General features: G+C 35.2%; 1 protein-coding gene across 30 annotated transcripts in view; it reads left to right on the top strand.

Moving 5' to 3' along the window:
- Nucleotides 1-26526, top strand: part of FIP1L1 (factor interacting with PAPOLA and CPSF1) — an 81727-nt gene that overhangs the window by 37889 nt on the left and 17312 nt on the right. For 16 of the 30 annotated variants that reach the window (XM_043572641.1, XM_043572651.1, XM_043572645.1 and 13 more), the window contains 4 exons: nt 4689-4782; nt 6683-6839; nt 22867-22921; nt 24746-24801. In XM_043572641.1, coding sequence (XP_043428576.1) covers nt 4689-4782; nt 6683-6839; nt 22867-22921; nt 24746-24801 — 362 coding nt within the window. Of the gene's footprint in view, nt 1-4688; nt 4783-6682; nt 6840-20813; nt 20841-22866; nt 22922-24745; nt 24802-26526 lie in introns of all 30 variants that reach the window. The other 14 variants (XM_043572633.1, XM_043572638.1, XM_043572647.1 and 11 more) reach the window with 1 other exon arrangement.

The following is a 26526-nucleotide window of genomic DNA, read 5'->3' as shown; positions in this document are numbered from 1 at the left end:
TTCTAAAATAAAAAAGATGTTATACCAACTTCCATGCAAAACTGTTATAGCCATCTTTTTAGATGTTTGACCTGAGTTAGGCAATCATACTACTGCATGTGTCTTAACTTGGGAATATGAAACTGTCACATCTACGTTTTTTCCTAGAGAATGCATTCATGAATTATTGCTCCTCAGTTCTTATTAGAAGTTCTGTTGTGAGAAGGCAACATTCATAGATTTCTCAAGGACATGATTCATTTATTCTTTTAGAGTAGTGGTTCTGTACTTAAAACAGTAACCTCTTTGAAAATTTCCTGCAAACTGTGGACTCTTGACTGAAAAATGCATTTGTACACATGCATATATTTAAGTTCAGGATCCTCTTGGTCCCTCAGTATCCCATGTATGCTAGGTAAGGACCCTTGCTCAAAAGTACAGTTAAATCTTTAGATAAAGCCTGCATCAAAAGGGCTATGTACTCAGACCACGTGGTTTTACTCTCCCTGATTTGAATTGCTTTTATTGGATCGTACATTGTTATGCTTCACTCGATATTGAGGAACATTTTGAGAAACGGTTCTGTGAAATTCACTTATGTTTTCATTGTAGTAATTGGAGACTTTGTCCCTATTTCAGTTTTTCACAGCATCATGAGATTGCAGTCCATTAGTGGGGTGTGAAATGAATTTTGTGGTCTCAACCACCAAATATTTCTGGGGTTTGTATTGTTTTTTTTGTGTGTGTGTGATATTTAATACTAATAATTCATATTTGATTTTAATGTTACTCTTTCCTTTTTAATAAGTGTAAGTATTATTTCATGACGCTTTTAGTTTTTTTTATGTGTTTACTGGATTACTGTGTAAAATGTGTTTCTTAAATATATTTTGGGGTCAAAGTTTGAAAACTGTACTCTATCCTACTTTCTCTTAACATGGACTCAGGAGAAATTTTTTTTCTCTTTATTCTCTTCTGTAAAATGGGAATAATAATAATTGCTACTTCATAGGGAAGTAGTGAAGAGTAAATGTATCTAAAGTGCTTAGAACAGTGCTTCCTAGCACATTGTAGGTGGTGCTCTTGTTACCAGGAAGAGCAGTCTTCAGGGTTAATGCTTTGTTTTTATCTTACATTAAAAGACTTGTTATTAAAGATGTCCTTTATTTTGGCTGGTAAAAAATGAGAAGCTCAGAGATAAATTTGTGGCAAAAGATTAATAATTAATTCTTTGTCTTCCCTTGGCCCTAATTCTGTCACCTTAAAAATTTTGTTTTATCTTTGTAAGTAGTTTATATCAGAATCATCAAAATATGCCATTTTAATTTTAATTTAATTCCATTATAATTTCAGAGATATTTTCATATTCACGAAAGGTAGAGGCTCTTGTGAACATCCACTGCCTGTATTAAGCTTGTAGATTAATGAAACTTCAGATCTCAATCATGGTTAGTTTCTGTCTCTCTTTAGCTATATGGTTTAGTCCAACACAGAAGAGAATCTTGGCAGCTATATTAGCTATCTGCCTTATTGAACAAACGTGTAAGCCCAGTTAAACTTGTGCTATGTGGAAGCAGCGCTTTCAACAATAGCCAAATTATGGAAAGAGCCTAAATGCCCATCAACTGACAAATGGATAAAGAAGATGTGGTTTATATATACAATGGAATACTACTTGGCAATGAGAAAGAATGAAATCTGGCATTTGTAGCAACGTGGATGGAACTGGAAGGTATTATGCTAAGTGAAATAAGTCAGTCAGAGAAGGACAGATACCATATGTTTTCACTCATATGTGGATCTGGAGAAACTTAACAGAAGACCGCGGGGGAGGGAAAGGAGGAAAAATAGTTACAAACAGAGAGGGAGGGAGACAAACCATGAAAGACTCTTAAATACAGAGAATAAACTGAGGATTGATGGGGGGAGGGGATGGTGGGGGAGAGGGGAAAATGGGTGATGGGCATTGAGGAGGGCATTTGTTGGGATGAGCACTGGGTGTTGTATGTAAGCAACGAACCATGGGAATCTACTCCCAAAACCGAGAGCACACTGTACACATTGTGTGTTAGCCAATTTGACAATAAGTTACATTAAAAAAAAAGGTTAAAAAAGATAAACTTGTGCTATGTGGAAACTCAAATTATAATAGATCCTCATAGGTGGGTGATGGGTATTGAGGAGGGCACCTTTTGAGATGAGCACTGGGTGTTGTATGGAAACCAATTTGACAATAAATTTCATATATAAAAAAAAAATAATAGATCCTCATAGTAAAGCTCTACTAAATCTTTTTATGCACTGAAATAGAAATGTGTCATTAAAAATTTTCAGAATAATATAGTTCAATGTCATTTTTTTCATAATGTGGCATCAGAATAACATTGGATAGTTAATCATCTCTGTTAAATATTATGTGCTGTTTGTTACTTCGGTATATGCTTATGTATCTGTCCTAAAATATTTCTGAACAAAATGGTAAGCTTAACATTTCTAAGATATATCAGTCTGTGTGGTAAAAATGCCTGGGTAAAGAGGTATTATTGTGGAAATAATGTGTAAGAAATTGTAGTTTTCTGGATTTCTTCTAGTGATGTACATTTGTTAAGGCTAATTTTCCACGTGTGTTTTTAGAAACTTAGTATTTGCCATTTTGAATCTTCAGTAATTCACTTAAAGCTGAAAAAATTAGATTGACCATATTTAAGATAAACTTTAAGAAGTGAGTACTCTCATGTGTCCCAGAATTTTTGAAAGCAGAAGTCTTTACAAATCCATGGTATATAGAAAGACATTAGAGTGTTAGATCTAGACTTAGGTTTTCCTACTTCAGCAGTTTGGAGAAATTGAAAATCCAAACAAATGTATGAGAATTTGTTCTTCAGGTGGATTAAGTTTTAGAAGGGAGAATCCAGCAATCGGGAATAGAAAAGAGTGGAAAAGGAAATAGTAGAGGTAAAGATTTTTACAATGAAGTCTTGGTAGCAATAAATGGTGAAGGGAAATTCTGGCCTCAGAATAGGCACCTGTATCTGTTGGGATGTTGGAATCTGAGTTGTGTGTGGATATTAGAGGGCTGATGGCATCTGTTTTGATACAAAGTTACAGTGGTCATAGCTTTGTAATTAAGTTTTAGGGAAAAAATTGGAGTGATACTTGTTTTATGTCTGAGATATTTGGATTTTTTCTAATGTGTGAATGTTAGGATAGTTTCCAGCTATGTTGAAGGGGTACGAGTTAAGTAAATAAAACCACTTTCGCTCCTTGAGATCATGAAGAAATCCGGAAAGTCAATGACCTGGGCATAAAATCAGAAAAGCTTGAACTTTTTAAAAATTATATTAGAATTATATAGAATAGAAGTTCGAAGTGGGCAAGATGATAAGTAGGAGCTGACTATGTAGTTGTAGACATTTCAGATGCCATTATATACTGTTTCTAGGGTCTTTGTTTTTGTGAGCACATAATCATGGGGCGTCTCAAGGTTCCCTTGAGGCAAACTTTCACCAGTTTTGGTTTTCAGAAGTCTTAAATTTCTCAAAAGCCAGTTATCTTGCTAGAAGGCAGTGTAGCTCAAGGGAAGGGATCTGTAGGTAGGCTTTGGAATCAGAAAGACTCAGATTTGAAAGTTGAGTTTTGCCATTTAGTTATTACTGATGCCAGTGACCTCCCCGTGAGCCCTGGCTTTAACATCTCTAACACAATTATATGGTAATTCAGTAAGTGCAGACTTTTATTGTGAGGTTTAGGTATGATGTGTAGACATTTGGCAAATGGTAGCTGCTGTTAGTCATTTTGGGAATCTAACTGTTGTGACTGTGGAAAGATCCATGGTACTTGGTTGTTTTACTTCTACAAAGTTTTAAAGGCAGAACTGTTCAGAACTGAAGTAGAGATGAAGAGAAATTCATCTAATTTGCATCCATTGTTCATTGCCTCTTCCTACAAGTGATTTCTGTAACTTGTTAAGCATATACACTTTCATAAAATCCTTAACTACTAACTAAATGGCTTTTAACCTTATTTTTTTAAAATTTAACTTACTTGCTTCTCCTAGATAAATCTATAGCATCATTTTCTGGTACACTGTTTTTAATGTATTCATATACTTATTTAATGGATCATAAATACAACTGGAGGTGGAGTAGGCATTTAAATATTAATTTTTTCTATTTAAAGGCAAGTTATCAGAAATGGAAAACTGGATCCCATTGTATGCTTTCTAATGCTTGGAATAAATCACTAAGGAAAATACAGTGTGTATCAAAATGAGCATTCTTTCATTTCAAGTCTTCTGGGGGAATTTTTAAGTTTCTGTAATAGAACTATGATACGTGTTACAATTACAGTGGCCAAAAAAATTTTATTTCCATTTGCTTAGCATTTGCTACCTGATTCAGTTCCACAAAGATACATTCAGTTGGAAACTGTTAAAAAAGTAAATTTAAAAGAAAATCTGTGAATTTAACATGATCGTCATTGGGTATATAGGTTCCAGCTTACTAAATAAAGCTTAGTCTTTATGACAGTATGAAATAGTGAGATCTAACTAACTTAGTAAAGTTTTTTTCAATGTGTACTATCCTCTGATTTTATTTTATAAAGTACATTGCAAAAGGTTTTAGACTTTATTTCTCACTTAATATTTGTGTTATTTTTCAAACATCTAATTAGGTGAAACTGAATTGATTTCAATTTCTATGTTACAGGAGATTACCTGGGGCAATCGATGTTATTGGTCAGACTATAACAATTAGCCGAGTAGAAGGAAGACGACGGGCAAACGAAAACAGCAACATACAGGTTTCGTATTTTAAAAATGAATTAATTTTGAAACTGAAGAATTACATCCATGTTCTAATTTAATTATTCAATATGCATTTATAGTGCTATGTTATATGTTAGGTATTTTAGATTTAAAATATGGAATTAATCACTTTTATTACAAAAGCTATTCTATTTAGAAGTTATTACCTTTAGATCTTTTTCAGTAAGATTTCTTTCTCTTTCTTTTTTTTTTTTTTTTTTTTTGCTGTAAGCATAATATATAGGCTAATTGGACTAAAAAAGGGAAATATTGGAAAAGTTTAAAGAAGGAAATAAAACTACCGATAATTCTAGCATCTAAAGATAACCACTCTTAACACTCTGGTACTTACTTCTCTTTGTCACCAAGCAAGATTACGATATACTGTTTTGATTCTTTTTTGTGTATCCTTTAAAAAAAATTATCATTTGCATTTTTCCATATTCTTAAAAATATTTAAAATTTCTTTGTGATAGTTTCATTGTATGGACATACATAATTTATTAAATGTGACATTTTGGGGGGAAGTAGATTTTCTTTGTTTTCAAGTGAAATAATGAAAGGAGATGAGTTATTAGTAACTTGGATAATTCAAGTTAGAACTTTAGTAACAGATTTTCAGCTATTAGCTTCATCATACGTTTTTAAAAATTATTTCCTTTTTCTCAGTGCTTTAAAAAATGTCAAAGTGTTTTGATCCTCATTACTTTTAATAAATTAATCTTGTTTTTAGCATGCTTGAGGGTAAATCATTTCTAAGCTGGTAGATAGTTCTCTCTTCTTTTCCCCACCATTAAAATGCCTGGATTTCTTAGAATAATTCTGTTCCCTACTTTAAAAAATAGCTTATCAGCATAAGTGTTACAAAAATTGCTATACTTAAAAATGAAGAAGTTAATGAAAAGAGGGATTATGTTTAAATGATACCCTTCAGCCAGCAAGGATTTTTAGAAGTGTACATTAAAAGCACATTATGTTGTCTGTTTCTGCTGTTTTCTTAAATGTGTTTGCACATCAGAATCCCTCAGGGAGGCCTGACAAAAATCCAGATTTCTGTGTGTCACTCCTGTAGGTTTGCTGCCTGTCCCTTACCTTTTTACACAAGTCACTATTTTGTAAACACTTCCACTTTTCAAGTATGAACCCTTGTTCTTAAATTTACAAGGCTCACATGAAAAAGTTATTTATATATCGGGCTGCATATTATTTGCACCCTGTTAATGCATACCACCTGCTGATAGGCCCTGGTACAGTGAAGATCTCTTCTGTTGCCATGTTGATTTCTTAATGCTACTATCTGTGACTAATGATTACATTGCCTTAATGTGAGTACAGTAACTTGGTTGGGTAACAAAGATAATACTTATTACATTATATTTATAAAGTACTTAATTTATAAATACTCTCCTTGAGAATGTTTTTATTCTTTTCTAAAGTTTTTTTTAATGCTTATTTTTGAGAGAGAGAGACAGAGAGGGTGTGAGCAGGGGAGGGGCATAGACAGAGGGAGACAGAATCCAAAGCAGGCTCCAGGCCCTGAGCTGTCGGCACAGAGCCTGACATGGGGCTCAAACTCATGAACCATGAGATCATGACCTGAGCTGAAGTTGGACGTTTAACTGACTGAGCCACCCAGGCGCCCCAGAATGTTTTTATTCTTACTAACTTTTTTTGGTAATGATTCAATCATTTATTCTAGGCTTTATGTGGACATCTTAAAGAGTGTGAGTATATACTCACATCTGTACATATACACATAAATCACAGACATGGAAAATTTGCTTCAAAATATGTGTTATGTGAATAAAACTTTTTACTTTGTTTCTTAAATGAAATAAATTTACTGAGTTTTTAATCTTAGGTATGTTTTTAAAATTAACTATATTTTAATTTTAGGTCCTTTCTGAAAGATCTGCTACTGAAGTAGACAACAATTTTAGCAAACCACCTCCATTTTTCCCTCCAGGAGCTCCTCCCACCCACCTTCCACCTCCTCCATTTCTTCCACCTCCTCCAACTGTCAGCACTGCTCCACCTCTGATTCCACCACCAGGTAAATAGTAAATAAGACATTTGATTTTGAGAGAAAAATAACCATGAGTGTTTCTTCTATTTTGAATTCTAATAATTAAAATATATATTTGAAAATAAAGTCTTCACTGATTGCACTGCATTATAATTAATAGATAGGAAACTTATGTTAAATCTTCAATAGATTCGGAGTGAAAACAAATCTGTATGTGCTATGTCAGCACAGCAAAGAATACGCTAATAGAGAAGACTGGACAGATAAGAAAATTGTGATCCAAGGTATGATAGTGATCACTAAAATTATTAATTGTATACATAGCTTATGTATACATAAACCATGTTAACTTGTTCTGAAAAGGTTTAAAGACACTTTCAGAATTGGAGTAGGTTCAAAAAAATATATCCTGTGAAGAGATTGAAGTGAAAATCTCTGGTCGTTTTTTTGTATCCTGATTTCCTTTTAGTAGACCTCTTCTGGGTGCCAGATACCTGGTATTTACTTCTTTTAAAAAGTCAGAAAATTAGTTTTATCATATTTGAGCCACTTTTGATTATTTGTGTAATTGGTGGCAATAGAAAAAAATTCATGAATAATCCCCAGATTTTTATATTTTCAACCTTACATCCAGTGGCCTTTGTTATTTTATTTCCATTAAGCTTCTGGTATTTATTCCCCTTAATCAGTTTTGGATGAAATAGCAAGACTGATTGAGATAACAATTACTTTCTTCCTAGGGAGAATACCAGCAGTAAATGATAAAAACTAGCTCCTGCTCATAATTATAACTACATACGTGAGATAAAGTTTTCTTACATTTATAAATAAGTTAATATCAATTTATACTAAATAATAAAGTTAATTTATACTAAAGAGCCACGTCCACTCAGTTACTTGGCAATTCAAGAGAGCCGTACTCGTTTTAAGGTACCAGTTTTGATAAGAGTACCAAGGCACATTAAGGGTCTGAATAGTCCTTCCCTATAGTATTCATTTTGGTCTCTAAATATCAACTGTTTAATTGGCCCTACAGCCACAACAATTTTGATTCCCTTCCATTGTCACTTCTGTCTTCATAAAGGATAAGAATTATGAAAAACGTCTGGTTTTAGAGATTCTGTTGTCTCAGAAATAGAGGAAAGAGAAGACTGGATAGGTTGGAAGTGCTTACTCCAGACAACGTTGTTTCTAAAATTCAACAAATTTCTTGTTTTGGAGCATAAACCGTTCAGAGGTTGTGATGGGACCCAGGATTCTTAGGTCTTTAATATGGTGAGAATTAACTAAAGGAAAAAGGAAAGGAATAAGGATGTAGTGATTCATTGATGAGTCCTTTGTCTACCGAAAAGATAAAATGTATAAATAGTTAATTCTGAACATACTTGATTTAGTGACATTACAAGATAATCAGTGTACATTATAATAGTCCTTATGCTATATTGCTTGATAATCTTAATCTTACTAGGTATTAATGGTGATTTGAAAGAATTTTTTTTTATTGCTAAGCTAATACAGTATATCCCCAGATTGCTTTATATAGTTTATATGGTCAACACTAGCTATTGTGAGAGAGTAAGTGGTATGAAAAATGGTGAAAATATAAATACCTTATTGATACAATATTTAGAATCTCTGTAGGATATTCTTCATAGGCACTGGCATTATCTGGAAGTATGACTTTTTCCAAAATCATAAAACTACTCCATTTCTTTGCCATATAAGTTCTATTTATAAGGATTAGTATCTTTTAATAATATTTAGGTCATCTATGGCATTACACCATAGAGTAACACTGATTATTATTTTTCTGTTGTTTAAGTTATTTATTTACAGGCTTACCTCGGAGATATTACACTTCTAGACCACTGCAATAAAATGAATCAAATTATGTTTTTGGGGGGTTTCTTGGTGCATGTAAAAGTTAATGTTTATACTATGCTATAGTCCATTAAAGAGTGCAATAATAGCATTATGTCTAAAACTCAATGTACATACCTTAATTAAAAAGTACTTTATTGCTAAAAAAATGTTTATCATCATCTGAGCGTTAAGTGAGTATAATCTTTTTGCTGATCTTGGTGTCTTTTGATGTTGAAGGCTGCTGACTCACCAGGGTGGTGGTGGCTGAAGGTTAAGGTGGCTGTGGCAATTTCTTACAATAAGACAGCAATGAAGTTTGCCTCATCCGTGGACTGTTCCTTTTACAAGTGATTTCTCTTTTGGATGTGATGCTGTTTGATAGCATCTTAGCCAAAGTAGAACTTTCAAACTTGGAGTCAATCCTTTCAAACCCTGCTTCTGCTTTTATCAGCTAAGATTATGTAATATTCTGTATTCTAACTCCTTTGCTGTCATTTCCACAAACTTCACAGCATCTTCACCAGGAGTAGACTCCATCTCACGAAACCACTTTCTTTGCCCATCCATGAGAAGCAGACCCTCATCTGTTCATGTTTTGCCCTGAGATTGTAGAAATTCTGTCACATCGTCAGGCCCCACTTGTCATTTTAGTTCTCTTGTTATTTCCACCACGTCTGCAGTGACTTCCTCCACTGAAGTCCTGAACCCCTCCCAGTCATCCACGAGGCACGGAATCAACTTCTTCCAAACTCCTCTTCATATTGATATGTGGATCTCTCCCCATGAATCATGGATGAATGTTTTTAATGGCATCTCGAATCATGAATCCTTGCCAGAATGTTTTCAGTTTACTTTGCCCAGATCTGCCAGACAACTGGAATCATGGTCTCTGACAACTTTATTCTTATGAAATGTGTTTCTTCAGTAATAAGACTTGAAAGTCAAATGACTCCTTGATCCATGGGCTGCAGAATGGATATTTGTTATGGGGCATGGAAACATTAATCTCCTTGTGTGTCTCCCAACAGAGAGCTCTTGAGTGACCAGGCACATTGTCGATGGGCAGTAATATTTTGAAGGGAATCTTTTTTTTCTGAGCAGTAGTCTCAACAGTGGCTTAAAATATTCAGTAAACCATGTTGTCAACAGATGTGCTGTCATCCAGGCTTTGTTGTTCCACTTTTAGGGCAGAGCACAGGCAGAGTGGATTTAGCATAATTCGTAAGGGCCCTAGGATTTCAGAATGGTAAATGAGCATAAGTCACCAGCTGCATTAGCCCCTAACAAGAAAAGAGTCAGCCTGTCCTTTGAAACTTTGAAGCCAGGCCTTGACTTTTCTTGAGCTGTGGAAGTCCCAGATGGCATCTTCTTCTAATAGGAGGCTGTTTTATCTACATTGCAAATCTGTTTAGTGTAGCCACCTTTATGAATTATCTGAGTGAGACCTTCTGGGTAACTTGCTGCAGCTTCTGTATCAGCACTTGCTGCCTTGCCTTGCACTTTACGTTACGGAGATGGCTTCTTTCCTTAAACCTCACGAACCAACCTCTGTTAGCTTTGAACTTTTTTCTTGCAGCTTCCTCACCTCTGTCAACCTTTACAGAATTGAAGAAAGTTATAAGGGCTTTGCCCTGGATTAGCCTTTGGCTTAAGGGAATGTTGTGGCTGGTTTGGTCTTCTATCCAGACCACTCCGAGTTTCTCCATATTGGCAGTAAGGCTAGTTTGCTTTCTTATCAGTGTGTGTTCACTGGAGTAGCACTTTTAATTTCTTTCAAGAACTTTTCCTTTGCATTCACAACTTGACTGGCACAAGAGGCCTATCAGCTTTTGGCATGCCTTCCTCACTAAGCTTAATCATTTCTAGCTTTTGATTTAAAGTGAGAGACCTATAACTCTTCCTTTCACTTGAACATTTCAAGGCCATTGTAGGGCTATTAACTGGCCTAATTTCATTATTGTTGTGTCTCGGGGGAGAAGGAGAGAGAGAGAACACAAACAACATTTATCGTTTAAGTTTGCCATCTTATATGTGATTGAGGTTTGTGGTGACCCAAAACAGTTAAAACAGTAACATCAAAAGATCATTGATCACAAGTGGCCATAACAAATAAAATAATGAAAAGTTTGAAATATTGCGACAGTTACCTTAAATGTGACACAGAGACGTGAAATGTGCAAACACTACTGGGAAAGGACTCTAGTAGACTTGCTGATGCAGTGTTGCCACAGGCCTTCAGTTTGTTAAAAACAAAAGCACGGTAACTACGGAGTGCTGTAAAGTGGGTGCAGTAAAATGAGGTATGACTGTAATGTTAATTTTCAGCTACATGCTTTCCATATTTTAAACACCTGTCTGGATTTCCTTTGATGGCTTATTCTTAGAATTGCCATGCTGTCCTGTCAGCATTTAAGAATACTAATTTAGATGAATTCTGATGCTTGTTAAAGCAGTACCTAACTGGTATATTTGCTGGTGGCTGGGAGATACCAATTGATACTAAAACCAAATATTTGTAAATTGAGACTATCTGAATTACTGTTTAATTGTACCAGCTCATGAGCTGTTGGGGAGAACATAGCTCACATTTCCACCTGTGTTTCTCAACACTGCTAATCACAAAGATCTTTTGTATACTTGACATTCCTTAAATAAGATAGCTGATTGAGTTAATGTGCTTATGTATCCATAACACCAGAGAGATTTTCAGATTGACAGTTGATACAGTCAGACACTTATCAGTCAGAGTGGGTACTAGCTTTCAATAACAGTATGGCTACATGGGTGTATACCAACTGAATATTGGCCTTGATTAAAGCCACATTTTCAGTTACCATTTACCACAGAACCACATGATTAGAGTACATTCTATAGAGCTCACTGTAATTTAGATCACCTTAAGAATTAAAAGCAGTTAATGGAAGAAACCTGTGGCCGAGGAGTCTTTTCATGTTTCCTTAAAAATTACTCCATTTTTCTTAGAGAAACCTTGGATTTTCTGGAGAAATACTAAAGGAAGAAAGGAAAAAATATCCCTTGAAACTTTAAATGTATTTTAATGTTTTCTTTGGTAACATTTGTTTTGAAATGCAGAAGTTTTAAAGTTTTAAAGGCCTGTATACGATGGGACAAAGATAGTAATCATTTTATTATACCTATATTTTCAGATGCTGATTTTTTCATAAATAGGGTGACTGTATATCCAGATTTCCCTGGAATGGGTCTTACTTTTATACCTTTTGTTTCAGCATAACTATTTCTATTCACTCTCAGAAATGCCTTGGTTTGAAGAAAAAAAATTATGGTCAGTTTTTGGAGGTTTCCAGGCATGACTCATCACATTAAGTGGGCTCCTTAACAAAGATGAGGTGATAGACGTCGCATGTATTCAAGGGATTTTTACTGTCAAATATCAGACAAGGAAACGTGTATTGCCTCCTACCCTCCTGAAACACACATCAACAAACATACATGAAACCTTGTTATTAACAATAAAATATTTGCCACAATTGATTTGTAAGAACAGTGGAGAACGTTTTGAATGGGAGAGTATAGCAAATATGTAAGGGACCTCTGGTCCTAAATGAATGTCATGACATTTGGACTAGCTTTTTTTACATGAAAACGTATTTAATGTGGTTTCCTGCTACCATACCAGCAGTAGCTTGAAAACACGGATTATTCAGCATCTTAACTTTCAGAAAGTCTGTTACTTTTCTTGAACCACCCACTACTTTCTATTGTGTTACATTTCTCAGAAATGCATTAGTACAGCTTCATGGTTTCACTGAGTAATAGAAATTCATTTGACCCTTGAATAATACCAGGGTTATCGGCGCCAACCTCCTAAGCAGTCAAAAATCTGCATATAACTTGACCTCCTGGAAACTTATACTGATAGCCCATTGTTGACTGAAAGCCTTACTCATAACATAAACATTCAACACATATTTTTTTTATGTTATATGTATTATGTACTATATTCTTACAGTAAAGTAAGCTAGAGAAAAGAATATGTTAACATCATAAAGAAGAGAAAATGAATTTATAGGTCTGTACTGTAAAAAAATCCACATGTAAGTGCACCTGTGCAGTTCAAACCCATGTTGTTTAAGGGTCACTTGTAATAGCTAATAATAGCTAATATTTATTGAATGCTTACTTACTATTGATGGCACTTTTCTGAGCACATTTCATGTATTAACTCTATATGATTCTTGACAACATCTGAAGTAGATATTATTCTAATTTTATAGAAGAGGAAATTGGGGTTTAAGGCATTTAAGTAGTACCTAGAAAATAACAGAACCAGGGGTACCTGGTTGGCTCAGTCGGTTGAGCGACCGACTTTAGCTCAGGTCATGATCTCACAGCTCGTGGGTTCGAGCCCCGTGTTCGGCTCTGTGCTGACAGCATGGAGCCTGGAGCCTGCTTCGGATTCTGGGTCTTCCTCTCTCTCTGCCCCTAACCCACTCGCATTCTGTCTCTGTCTCTCCCAAAAATAAATAAACATTAAAAAAAAATTAAAAAAAAAAAAAAGAAAAGAAAATAGCAGAACCAGTAGGCAGTTTTGCTTGAAAGCCTGTTTTGTTACCTGTGTTGAAATGAATCATGACCTGTGTCGAGAAAACTGTATTATATATGGCATTGTGTGTATTTACCTCAATATCATGTCTTTGAAAAGCTTTTTTTTTAAATTTTTATTATTTTCTTTTTTCTTTTTTTTTTTTTTTTTGTATTTCCCTCATGTTGAAGTGCATGCATATGTATTTGTGGATAGAGAAGTTAGGGAGGTTGAGGAACCAGATTTTGTTTTTCGTAAATCTAGTTAACTGAGGTTTTGCTGTTTTGTGTTTCCTGATTTGTGTTAAGTCTAGTGAATATAAACTTGTGATGTACTTGTTTATTGGAAGAAAAATTGTAACATTGGAAGGATTGATGCTATATAGTACAGTTGATTTTTATGGTACTTTTTATTGTGGTAAAATGTACATAGTATTTATTATTCTAACCATTTATAAGTTCATGGTTCACTGGCATTAAATACACTGTGTTGTGTAACCATCGCTACTGTCTATACCTAAAACTTCTTCATTATTGATAACAAAACTGTACTCAGTAGACAATAACTCTTACCTCCTACCCCAGCTCCTGGTAGCCTCTCTTTATTTCTTTCTCTATGAATTTGTCTACTGTAGGTACTTTATGTAAGTGAAATCATACAGTATTTGTCCTGTGTCTGGCTTACCTTGTTTTTAAAATAATTTAATTAATGTTTGTAAACTATTTTTTTAAACTATGTTCAAACTATATTACATTTTATTGTAGACTTTTAATTTAAAATTTTAAATGTTGATTAACTTTAGTGTCATCCTGTGTTATCTTCATTTTTGAAAATAGAGTTTATTGAAAGAAGGCAGATTCATTTTAACTCATTTCTTGTTACATTAATCAAAATTAAGGCTCATGTGACTATGGTTCTGTAAGTCTTCAGAACAAAACTCTCAGGAGTAGAATTCTGTTAAGTTGAAAAAGGCTTTTTGCTTTACTGAAATACTGTAGTCCCACTAGTTCAGACCACAGAGAAAAATCATGCCTGCTTTTAAAATTGTATATAATGTTAACCTGTTTATCTAGATTTGAAAACGCATAGGGTTCTGTAGTTAAGAAGGGTTTCCTAAATTCATTCCGAAAGACTGTGGTCAAGTACCTTAGTGTATCACTAGTCACGTAGTACCGTGAATTACATGAACTTAAAAGTTGTGTGAATTCCTTAAATATCTTGATTTTGGCTTAGCCATGATACAGGGAATTAGGGAGAAAGGCAGCTCACCTCTGGAGTCTTGCTGCATTTCTTCTGAGGTCTGCATTTTGGATTAGCTTTCTGTTAGCAGTCTGGTTCCAGCACAGTGGCTCTTAAACTTAATATGGCCCCGCAAAGAGCTTTTATTTATGCATGGTTTATCTGTTTTTTGTATTAGAAATTAAAACTGAGAAATATTATTTAAAAAATATTCTTAGTAAGTCTATTACATATTAGCATTCAGACAACATTTGTATGAAAAATACTTTTTTCAAAACAAAAAAACCATTTAGTGCAAAGAGTGGCCTTATTCTATACTTTTGCAAATATTACTGTGTGGCTTAATAGAAAAAAGCTGAATTCTTCTGTTTGTTTCTGCCTTAAATCTTTCTGTGGTTTCACACATTGTGTAGCCTCTAGAAAACTTGATTGGACACTTGTAAGAGAATGAGCATGAAAATGGCAAATAACTTCTTAGTATTTTTATGAGAGTAGTTTTGACCTTGCAGATTCCTTAGAAGGGTAGAGACCCCTGGGAATCTCCAGATAACACTTGAAGAATTGCTGCTTTGGCAAAAGCTTGGCCTATCCTGGGTGAATATTATCTGTACCCTTGAGAAGGTACAATTTTGAGAAGCTGTTTTATGGATATGATGTTTATTAGACTAATATTTATAGTTCTGTAAGATTTTTGGTCTTATACAGTAAATCTGCCTATTAACTGACGCTGCTTGCCCAAAATAATTTTTCCAGAAGTACCTTTAAAAATATATTCCTTGAAGTTTTTGAGAACTGTACTCATTTTCTCTTAAGTTTTTTTTTATATTAGAAAACCCCCAACAGCTGGTTAATATTTTCAGTGAACTAAAAATAGGGAATAATGCTAATTATCTGTAATTATTTTTCATTTGAACATTACTGGCACAATTAATTTAAATGTAAGCTTCATGGATATTAAAACCTTCTCTACAATGATGATTTTTGAATGTCCTTTTTTCTCATGGGTGTTCCCTTTATAATAGTTACGTTTCGAATGTACTGTGGATGCTACATTTTATAGAATTTAATCATGGTTTAATATTTGCCTTTTGTTTGTGCCACTCTTCCAATCATTTTGTGATTATATTGGAGCTTATAGAGACCAGTTCCTTTGTAAAAATACTGACATTTCTATTCAGAAATATTTTTATTTGTCTAATGTAGGATTTTTGTGTTCAGTAGGCTTTAGATTATTTTATAAATTAGAGGATTAAGTATTCCTAATAAGGATAAAATAGTTCACTTTATACTTAACATAAAATTGTCTTGTTTACCTTTTAGGTATGGCGTAGACTGATAACTTTGTTGTTTTAAGTTTTGTGACGATAGCACCTTTTAACAAATTTTTTTTTCCAACGTTTTTTTTTTTATTTTATTTTTGGGACAGAGAGAGACAGAGCATGAACGGGGGAGGGGCAGAGAGAGAGGGAGACACAGAATCGGAAACAGGCTCCAGGCTCTGAGCCATCAGCCCAGAGCCCGACGCGGGGCTCGAACTCCCGGACGGAGAGGTCGTGACCTGGCTGAAGTCGGACGCTTAACCGACTGCGCCACCCAGGCGCCCCCTTTTTAACAAATTTTTAAAAACATTACTCCATCCTTTTTTGCACCCTGTAATGAACTGTTTTACTTTAATCGTTAAATAGTTGTATGGTATTCTACATCTGTTTCTTTTCTTACAGGGTAGATGGTAGACCATTTGTGTGTATATATAATCTTAAAAATACTCATGCATAGAAAAGCATGTAGTGTGGAAGGTAATATTTAAAAATTAAAAATATTGGTTAGCTGTTGTAGAGTAGCAAGTCACTTCAGAAAGTAGTGGCTTCAAACAACATACATTTATTATTAAATAGTTATTGTGGGTTAGGAGTGGGTACAGCTTAGCTGGGTCTCTGCTTCAGAGTCTGCCACAGACTTTGAGATGGTCATCTCAAAGGCTTGACTGAGAAATTACTCTTTCAAGATCAGTCACCTCTTTGTTGAAATCAAGATTCATTTCATTTCCTTTGTTGCAGCTTGGTTCATGAAAGCATGAATGTTGAGAAGACAGTAGAGGATACCGGCAAAATAGAAGTCACTGTCTTTTTTAACCTAGACACAGAAGTGACATCCTGTCATTTTTGCTAGATCTTTTGTGTAGAAATAAGTCATTATTTATCTAGTCCACACCCAGGGGAGGGTATGAATACCAAATGTATATATACAAAGGCGTAAATCAGCAAGAGGCAGGGATCATTAGAAGCTATGTCAGGCTATCTAGCGTGTAACTTTTTTCTGCCTTAGAAAAATAATGATGGGCTACATTGAGAATGAGTTCATACACAGTTTTCATTGTTATTGTTGTTGAGTACAGAGCCTCTATTAATTTTGTGCGAATACTAAAAATATAGTAAATTCCTTTAAATAAGTATCACAGGGCTGCTGCTTTTCTATTTCTTTGTCTCAATTTCTTCACTTCCCAAATAGGATTTCAGGATCCCCACCCCCATGCTTTACATGGAAGAGTACGCGTTACAGGAAAACTTATATCCGATTCTCTTTCTTTTGAGGATGTTAGATCGTATAGGCTGTCCTACAGCTATATTATTTTACTTCAAAGCGTCACATGTTCTGTTTCATAAAAATTTGGAATGGAATTTATTTCATGTGTATTGAATATTGAGCTGTTGAGCAGCAATCCATAGAGAAGTTTAGGATCTGATGCATTGAATATGGTCTCTGCTCAGCATCATCATCATTTCCTTGATAGGAATGCTAATTCTCTGGCCATACCGCAGACCTACTGAATCAGAAATTCTAGGGGCAAGACCCAACAATCTGTGTTTTAACAAACTCTCCAGGTTTTTCTGGTGGTCACTAAAGTTTCAAAACCTAATCTACTCAGTCCTATTAGAACTTGAATATTAGTTTTCTAAAAGCTTTGGCCTACAGTACTAGAAATCTTACTTTTATTACTGTTACGTGAGGCTTTCCAGGGAAATAATAAACTTTTTTCATACTCATTTTACAGTTAAAGGAAACAGTAAAACACAATACTTGCCTGTGTAATTCATATCTGTTGCTTAGGTAGTGTGTGTGTAGCCAGGAAGGTGGGAGTGTTGAAGATGAGGACAATAATTTTGGAGGCCAGTTATCTCTTTCTTTACTGTTTCTCTTGTTATCAAAAGTCAAATACTAAATAGTGATTTTTATATGAGAATTCTATTGACCTAACATTATATCACATATTAAACTTTTGTAGTTGCATTTTGAAAATATATCTGATAACACCAAAGAATTGATTTGTATTGTGTTTTATCAACCTTGTGGTTCTGGTTCAGTAAACATTAACCAATAAAGATTTGCATTGAAATATCTTAGAGGTCTCACAAGGGCCTTTTCTGGTTCTCATACTAACATTGTGATGAGTAGATATTGACTAGAAAGACGTATATCTATATCTATATATAGATATGGCATGATTTTTCATTTTGTTCTTAATTCTTTACAGTTGATTGTTTAAAAGCCCGCCCTATGATACTATTATAGAAAGATTAAAATTAAAAGCAGATTGTAATTTGGGGCACCTGAGTGGCTCAGTCGGTTGAGAGTCCCATTTTGGTTCAGGTCATGATCTCACGGTTCGTGAGTTTGAGCCCTACATTGGGCTCGCTGCTGTCAATGCAGAGCCTGCTTAGGATCCTCTGTCCCCCTCTCTCGCTGCCCCTCCCCCACTCGTGTTTTCTCTCTCTCTCTCTCTCTCTCTCTCTCTCAAATATTCGATTTTTTTAATGTTTTTATTTATTTTTGAGACAGACAGAGACAGAGACAGACAGAGACAGAGCACGAGCAGGGGAAGGGCAGAGAGAGGAAGACACAGAATCCGAAGCAGGCTCCAGGCTCTGAGCTGTCAGCACAGAGCCTGACGCGGGGCTCGAACTCATGGACTGTGAGATCATGACCTGAACTGAAGTCAGATGCTTAACCGACTGAGCCACCCAGGCGCCCCTCTCTCTCAAACATTAGAAAAAAAGACTAATTTTAACAACCTTCATAGCATAATTAATAATTTGTTTATAACTTTTATCTTTATGTTTTGTGAAAATTTGACAACTTTGATGTTTTCAAATTCTAAATTTTGAGAGGGCTGACTAGTAATTTCTTAGTTATTTTGCATGAATTCACATTTTAGTACACTGTAGTGAGTGTTAGCCAAAGTGATGCATGTTGCTCGTGTATCCATTTAAGTAGTTTAGTAGGATTACAGGGTTCTTTGCCTAGTTGGCATACAGTTTTTTTCTTTGTCTTATATAGTAGCTGTCCCCTTATCTGCAAGGGTCCAGGACCCCCAGTGAGTACCTGAAATGGTAGATAGTACTGAACCCTATATCTTCGGGTTCAGTTTTTTCCCCACTTTTACATGCCTGTGATAAAGCTTAATATAGAAATTAGACACAGCAAGAGATTAACAACAATAATAAAGTAGAACAGTTGTAATAATATACTGTAAAATGTTATTTGAATGTGATCTCTCCCTCTCAAAATATCTTACTGTATTGTGCTTACCTTTCTCATGATGATGTGAGATGATACAATGCCTGCGTCACGAGATGAAGTGAGGTGAATGGCATAGGCACTGTGACATACATAGCATTAGGCTACTATTGACCTTCGGACAGTATGTCAGAAGGAGAATCACCTGCTTCCAGATGTGGTTGACTGTGGCTGAGACTGGAAAGCATGGCTGAGGAGGGACTACTGTACCCCTAAGAAAGCAATCATGTAGTTAAATGTAAAAACTAGGCCACATAGTGAAGTTAAACAGTGCTCTGAAGACTTCATACTGTTCTAAAGAAAATCAGGTAATAATGGATATTGAGAACACTTAATATGCTCTGCCTTTCTTACTTTTCCCATTTAGTATGGTGTCTGGGACTCTGCTAGCTTGTATTGTTTGCTGGATTCTGTTAGTAATGTAGGAAGCAGCAAGGTAACTTCAGGATGGACCAGAATTGCCATGAGGTGTAGATGAAGTTAGTAGACATTTGGAGGTCTAACAATTTTTGAAACATAACGGCTTACATGTATTTTATATATCTTTTTCAGTCTTGTTGGTTTTGTAAGTTTAGCATATCCTTTAATGTGTGGGCAGTTAAATCAGGTGCCTCATTCTCCATTTTAAGGCCTCTGGCTACCTTTAGATTTTTTTTTATATAAACCTCTCATTCTGGTAAAACATGTGCAGAAAAAATTTAAATTATTAGCAGATGTTTCCATTGACAAGAAAACATTTGAAAGTGATTGTTTTCATTATTTTTCCCCATGCATTTAATTAATGAATTTGACATCCCCCCCCCATTTGGACGAATTTTGATGCAGTTTTTAAGATAGGATTTAGTAAACCATTCTGACTGTTGAAATTATGGTATAAAATTTTTCATGAAAAATTTTTCTATTTTCCTAATTAGAAATGTCATTATTCTTCATACAAAAAATAGAATTTGTATGCCACATAAGTTTTACATTAGGATTTAAGGGCACATTTGACCAGTGTAAATTAGGAATGTTTATTTATGCATAGTTTATTTCTTAAAGTGTATAATGTGCAAATGAATGAGAGTCATTCAGATTAGTATATACTGACTCCTATAGAAGTAAATTGTCCACATTTATCTTAATGTGCCCTGGGTGTGTGTGTGTGTGTGCGTATATATATCTATACACACACACACACACACACACACACACACACATCTATATGAATTGGCTATATCCCCCTTTTCTACTCCCACATATCAAAGGAAATAATAACCTTTCCCCAATCCTGTCAACAGCAGTAAAACAATCCACAGCAACATTTGAAGGTCCCACAAAGCTTTACTAAAGTGAATATTTATCATCTTCAGAGTTATCTCGTATTAAGTACAGTATTAAAGAGCCTGTTGATCAATTTTTCTATTAAAATAACAAGATCAGATGTTGATTATCAAACTTAGTGTTAATTTCATGGAGTTTGATGTTTGTGCACAAAAAATGCACAAGTGTGCTTTTTTAACTGATGTCTAACTTTGTGATTACACCTAGTGGGGCAAATCTTGTTACCAAGTTGTTAGACTGGGGTTTCATCAGGAAGTCGGATGTTATACTGGAATTGTTGGTCCTCTGCAAGAAAACAGAATGCTTCTTTTGAGTGAATAAGCCAGGAAAATGAGGCGAGGGGTTTATTTCAAAGGTTTTTTTTTTGGTGATGGCATAAATACATAACAGGTTATAAAATCCAATTACTATATTAAATTTCATCACTTGTTTTTTAGGTATTCCAATAACTGTACCACCTCCAGGTAAAACTTTTTTCATGTTTTCTCCATCATTGTTAATAAACATGAAATTTCAAGCTTATAGTTCCAGGAGGGACAGTGTCGATGTGGTTAGACTGTGGAATAGGCTATTGGGATTTCAAGGTCCTATTTTCAGCTCTGCCTTTGCTTCATTCCAGTTTTGATTAAGATATTTAGTTTTCTTATACCTGTCTTACCCACTTTTTGTAGAAATAGAGAGTCTGAGAAAATTCTCACCATATCAATTTGTTGAAGAAAACAGTATGGGATATAAAAAAATATTTGTATGAAAAAGTTTTTTCAGACCAGTGAATTTTTTATATGCTAAAGCAACTGCAAAGAGAAGAGAAGGATCATTTATCTTGACTTTTTCATGGTTTCTGATTTTTTTACCCTGCTGGCATAACTCAGTATCGTGAGAAAATACGTTCTGAACCATACAATTAGGTAGATTGACAACTGGTCAGATGGTTGTTCTTAGGGTGGTCATTAAATTGTTGATTGTTGTAATGGTGTGATCAATAGTTTGTATGTGACCAAGGGTTGTTTTTTGATACTTTGTCAGTGTTGCCTTTGTAAAAATATTTTTTTGGAGTGTGATGCAAATGTGATAGCAAGTGTTTTACTGAGTTCAGTATTAAAGGCCAAGGAATATAAAAAGAAGAGATGACATTGCTCGGAAGGGTGGGTCTGGATTCACAATGACCTTGATAAACAGAAATCGTGGAAGTTTAGGTAGCAGAGGATAGTATGCATATGTAGTTGTGGGATAGTGAGTCACTGATTGTATATCAATGTGGCTGAAAAAGGCTTATCAGGAAAAGTCATCTAAAGGAGCCATTGGTTTGTCTAGTTTAAAAAGAAATGTGGTTGAAAGGGTGTATAAGATAGGCTTTTTCCTCCCATTAATTGCTAAACTTCACAGTTCTGAGATGTTTAATAGAGAAGTTACAGATCCTGACACTGGGTGCAGTGAAGATGAGCATGGTGAACTTGAAACAACTTGCAGCAGGGCCGAAAATGGATTTAAATGGACTTTGAGAAGGGTTAAGAGAACTGGGATTCATTTTTACATCAATGACCGAAGAAGGAGGCTTAGTGGAAGTGTTTTCAAATATGTAGAGGGTGATAGAGAGTATATGACTATGGATTGCTTCTTGTTGTCATTCAGGACAGCATATGAATTGTAGTGTGAGAGATGTAAGTCACGTAATTTAGATCATTTCCTGACAGTGAGGGTTGTTAGAACTTGGAAGGAATTGGTATCATAAGTTGTAGAATCTTAAAGTCTTTTGTTGGGATGCTTTATTGACCATCGGAACTTGCAAGTGCAGAGTAGATTAACTGTTAAGGTCCCTTTTAGCCATATTCTGTGGTATTTCATTTAGGTATTATGAATTACTGAGAATGCAGACCTCATGATAAAGATACAAATTATTTTCCTTCCAGACTAATCCAGAAACTATATTATGTGCCCTTCTTTGTAAAATAGTTCTTCAGGGTTGTGCTATCTAAAACATATTTTATGATGGATGTTCTCAGCCTTAAGCATTTATATATTTACTGGTAAGATTTTATTTAAAAATTATAATTTTAAGGAAATTTCTATACATCTAAAACAAAGTATTTTTTGAAAGAGGTAAATGCTATTTTATTTGCTTTTCTTCAAAAGTATTTCAAGTATAACATATCTGGTGGCAACACTACTACTGTTTATATATGGATAAGGTAAGGCATTGAGATTAACTTTCTCATACTCACAAAATGGGCTGTGTGTGGTGCTGAAAATATGACCGGGTGTCCTGACTCCCAGTTTGTGCTCTGTGTATTAGACCAGACTGTTCATTTAAAGTTTTCCTGCTCAAAAAATCTGTTTATAAGTTTAAGCTTCATTTTTTCTGTCCATTATAACATAGAGAAGCACGTTATGTCCCCAGAGAAATTTAGTGATACGCAGCAACTTTGTTTCATACTTGACATTAAATGGACATTCTATTAACTTTTTTTATCTTATGATTGAATGTTTCAGGTTTTCCTCCTCCACCAGGCGCTCCACCTCCATCTCTTATCCCAACAATAGAAAGGTAAATCAGTATGGATAGTATAAAACTTTTTTATCATTTGTAGACTTTTGACAGAAAAGTCACATACGTATCTTGGTGATATTTTCAGAGATTTAATTTTGTAAACATGAAGTAGTGCCTGAGTCTGGATCTGGGTTAGCTACTTTTATGTAAGACGTTGGACCTATAGTCCCGTAACAACACAGCACAGAGAAAACCAAATGATAGTATTTTGAAATATCTTGGTTTGATTTATGACACACTGATGAAAGAAATTCCTAGATTGGTAAAAACGTGGCTGTAGTCATTTTTGTGGTGTCTACAGATGACTAGTAATCATGAATAATGCACGTCTGTTTTATGATTAAGGACAGTTCTTAATGGGGACCATAATAAAAGCTGCCCTATTCTTTATGAGCCTGCAGTAACTCAGCTTTCACAAAGGAAGATTGGATCCATTCTACATGGCAGTAGCCTTATTTTTTATGCCCTGCAGCACTAGAAGTGCTGTACTAGAGAGTATTTACCTCTTTACAGAGATGCCATTTATTTACATAGATGGCAATATGGTGTTGAACAATATAGGTTTTGGAAGTCTCCGATCTGGCTCAGAGTTTGGCTTCAGAATTCCTTAGTTTTGTGCTGGTGGGCAAGGTTCATAACTGTTCTTTGAGACTGTTCCCTTTTTACCAAATGGTGTTTAGATAGAGTTGTGAAGATTAAAACAGCGAGTGAATAGAACAATCAGCACAATTCTTGGCAGATAGAAATCAATAAAAAATGGTAGCCATTACTATTTCCTCTAAAGTACCAAGTAAATTTGATGAAAATAGTGTATTTCTGAAAAATGATCCAAATTCTATTAATAGAAAAATTGTGAGAACTTTACATCAATAGCATCAAACCACACATAATTTTCAAAAAGGAAATGATAAAGCCCAGTCTTAATTGTGAGAATATAAGGATTTAATTTTATTATGTCCTTGTTAAATATTTTTCTCAATCAGTAAATGTTAAAAAGTATTATTTGTTTATCCTGTCAGTGGGGCTGAATTTCTGAATCATTAAAACCCTTTTTTTTTTTTTTTTTTTTTTTTTTTTTTTTTTTAAGTTTTATTTATTTGAGAGAGAGTACAAGTGGGGAAGGGGCAGAGAGAGAGGGAGAGAATCTGAAGCAGGTTCAGCATGGAGACTGTTGCAGGACTCAGTCTCATGAACCTCGAGACAGTGGCCTGAGCTGAAATCAAGAGACAGACGCTTAATCGACTGAGCCACTCAGGCGCCCTAAAACCTGTTGTTTAAGTTTATTTATTTTTGACAGAGACAGAGTGCGAGCATGAGCTGGGGAGGGGCAGAAAGAGAGGGAGACACAGAATCTGAAGCAGGCTCCAGGCTCCAAGCTGTCAGCACAGAGCCCAATGCGGGGCTCGAACTCACAAACCGTGAGATCATGACTTGGGCCGAAGTCGGATGCTTAACCGACTGAGCCACCCAGGTGCCCCCAAAACCTGTTGTTTTCTTTTTTTAAGATTAAATTTTAGCAAAGTCTCAAGTACTCTGTTAGTCTCAAAGTTTTCTCTTACCTTGGGAATCAAGCTGAATTGATTGTGTTCACATTAAAAGTACTAGGAAGCTATATTTTTTTACAAGTGGGTATTAGGTTTAATATGTTTTCAGGTTAAAAGCCTGTGTTTGTATTATAAAATTAAATTACAGAATTAAGGTTTATCATTATATGGTAGTTAAATGAAAGACATAATTCTGCCTTGATGTTTTGCATTTGCACCAAACTGTTAAAATTTAGAACTTATTTGCAACACATAAAAATACATTTTTCTTCAACAGTGGACATTCCTCGGGTTACGATAGTCGTTCTGCACGTGCTTTTCCATATGGCAATGGTAAGTATTATTTTTAGCTGCCCAGATTCAGTCTGAACCAGTATTTAAATATTTTTAAAGCAATAAAAACATACTTCTATGGTTTAAAGTACTACCTTACAGAGCAATTAAAAAATATTAACTAAAGGAATAACTATGTCTTACATTCTAGGTTACTTTACAGAAGAATTTTTATTTTTTATCAACTGTACTCTTAAAAATTAGTAAATGGTGACAGCATGGATATTTGTACCTTGCCTTTTCCTAAAAGGATTTAGGATTTGTCAGCAAATTGTCTCAAATTTCGTTCATAATCTTTTTGTTTCTTGCTTCAGGTCATCCAGCTAACCTTGTTCTCCTCTTCCCCTGTTTTTTTCTTCTAGATCATTTGGCTAGGTCTTCTTTCCTGTTCACTCTTTACAAAGTAATCCATTCTAGGGGCTTCTGATACCGCCTTCTGCTTAGATCTCTTGATCATCCATTCATTTATTTTAAAAGTGCTATGCACTGCACTAATTTTAGGGATACAGTAAGCTATAAACCCTTATCAAATTTATAGCCTGGTGAGGAACAGCCAGGTGACAGAAGAAGGTGTCATGGGAGCATAGTGGAGGGGGTCTCCCACTCCAGAAGGGGTGGAGAGGGAGATAATGTTATTTGAGATTGAAATCATGTTCAGAGGCATAGGGGTGAGAGAGAAGCCGGTAGGCATGAACTGAAAGAAGTCTGGTGTGGCTGGAGTGTAGAGATTGCATGATGAATGTTTAGAGAGGAGACAGGAGGTTGTGCAAGATGTGATAGCCATGCTGTATAGATTTTCAACCTTATTCAGAAGGCTGTGAGGAGCCATTTAGTTCTATGCTGAGCTATGAAATTGCTAGACTTACATTTGGAAAAGGTCCATGTTGGCTACTTACTGTGAGGAAATTGTGGATTTGTAGAGTGGATGGAAGGAGGAATGGCAAAAATGCTGCTTGATTTGGGGAACAAGAAACTACTGGAATAATCCGGGGAAGAAATGATGGTGTCTTGTATTCAGGTAGTACCACTGGGGATGGAGAACATGGAAATCCCCCAAAGGCATTTGCACAGTAGAAGTTATAAATCTTGGTAGTAGGTCAAGTGTCAGTCATCTACATCCATTTACCAGGTAGGTATCTGTATCAGGGTGTTGTACTGTCCTTCAGACCCACCTTGTCCAGACTACATGTATGCCCTTTATTCACATCAAAAGGTGGTTGTTTCTGTTGACTTGTTTCAGTGATTATACAGCCTTTTATTGGTTTGTTGGTTTGTTTATTAGTTCTTGCTGGGCTCCCAGGAAGTCCTGCTCCTTAGGTTGGAGTCTTACTTTTCCCTCTCATTATTTATGTGACTTTCATAGATCTTCACTATTAAACTTAGTGAGACTACATTAAAGCACCTTCATCCTACCATTTAATAAACCCTCAAATATTAGCTGTGATTTTTATGATGATCCCCACCATCTCCAGCAAGCTCCGAGTTCTCTCTCTTTTCTGCACTTTGAGGCCGGGTAGCTTGATTGTTAAAGCACAGGTCCTGCAGTTAGCCTGGGGGTGGGTCCTGCGTCTGTCTTATCCTTGTAACTTGGGATAACTTAAATAACCTAAATCCTTTTCCTCCTCTGTAAAATAAAGTTTGAGCATAAAGGGCTCAGCACAATGCCCATAATATGTAAGGCCTTGGCACCCATTACTTGTTTAATTATTTAAAATTTTATTTTTA

Source organism: Prionailurus bengalensis, chromosome B1 (genome assembly GCF_016509475.1).
Source record: "Prionailurus bengalensis isolate Pbe53 chromosome B1, Fcat_Pben_1.1_paternal_pri, whole genome shotgun sequence".
Classification (NCBI taxonomy): domain Eukaryota; kingdom Metazoa; phylum Chordata; class Mammalia; order Carnivora; family Felidae; genus Prionailurus; species Prionailurus bengalensis.
Note: the sequence above shows the minus strand (reverse complement) of the source record. Positions and strands in the feature narration are given on the sequence as shown.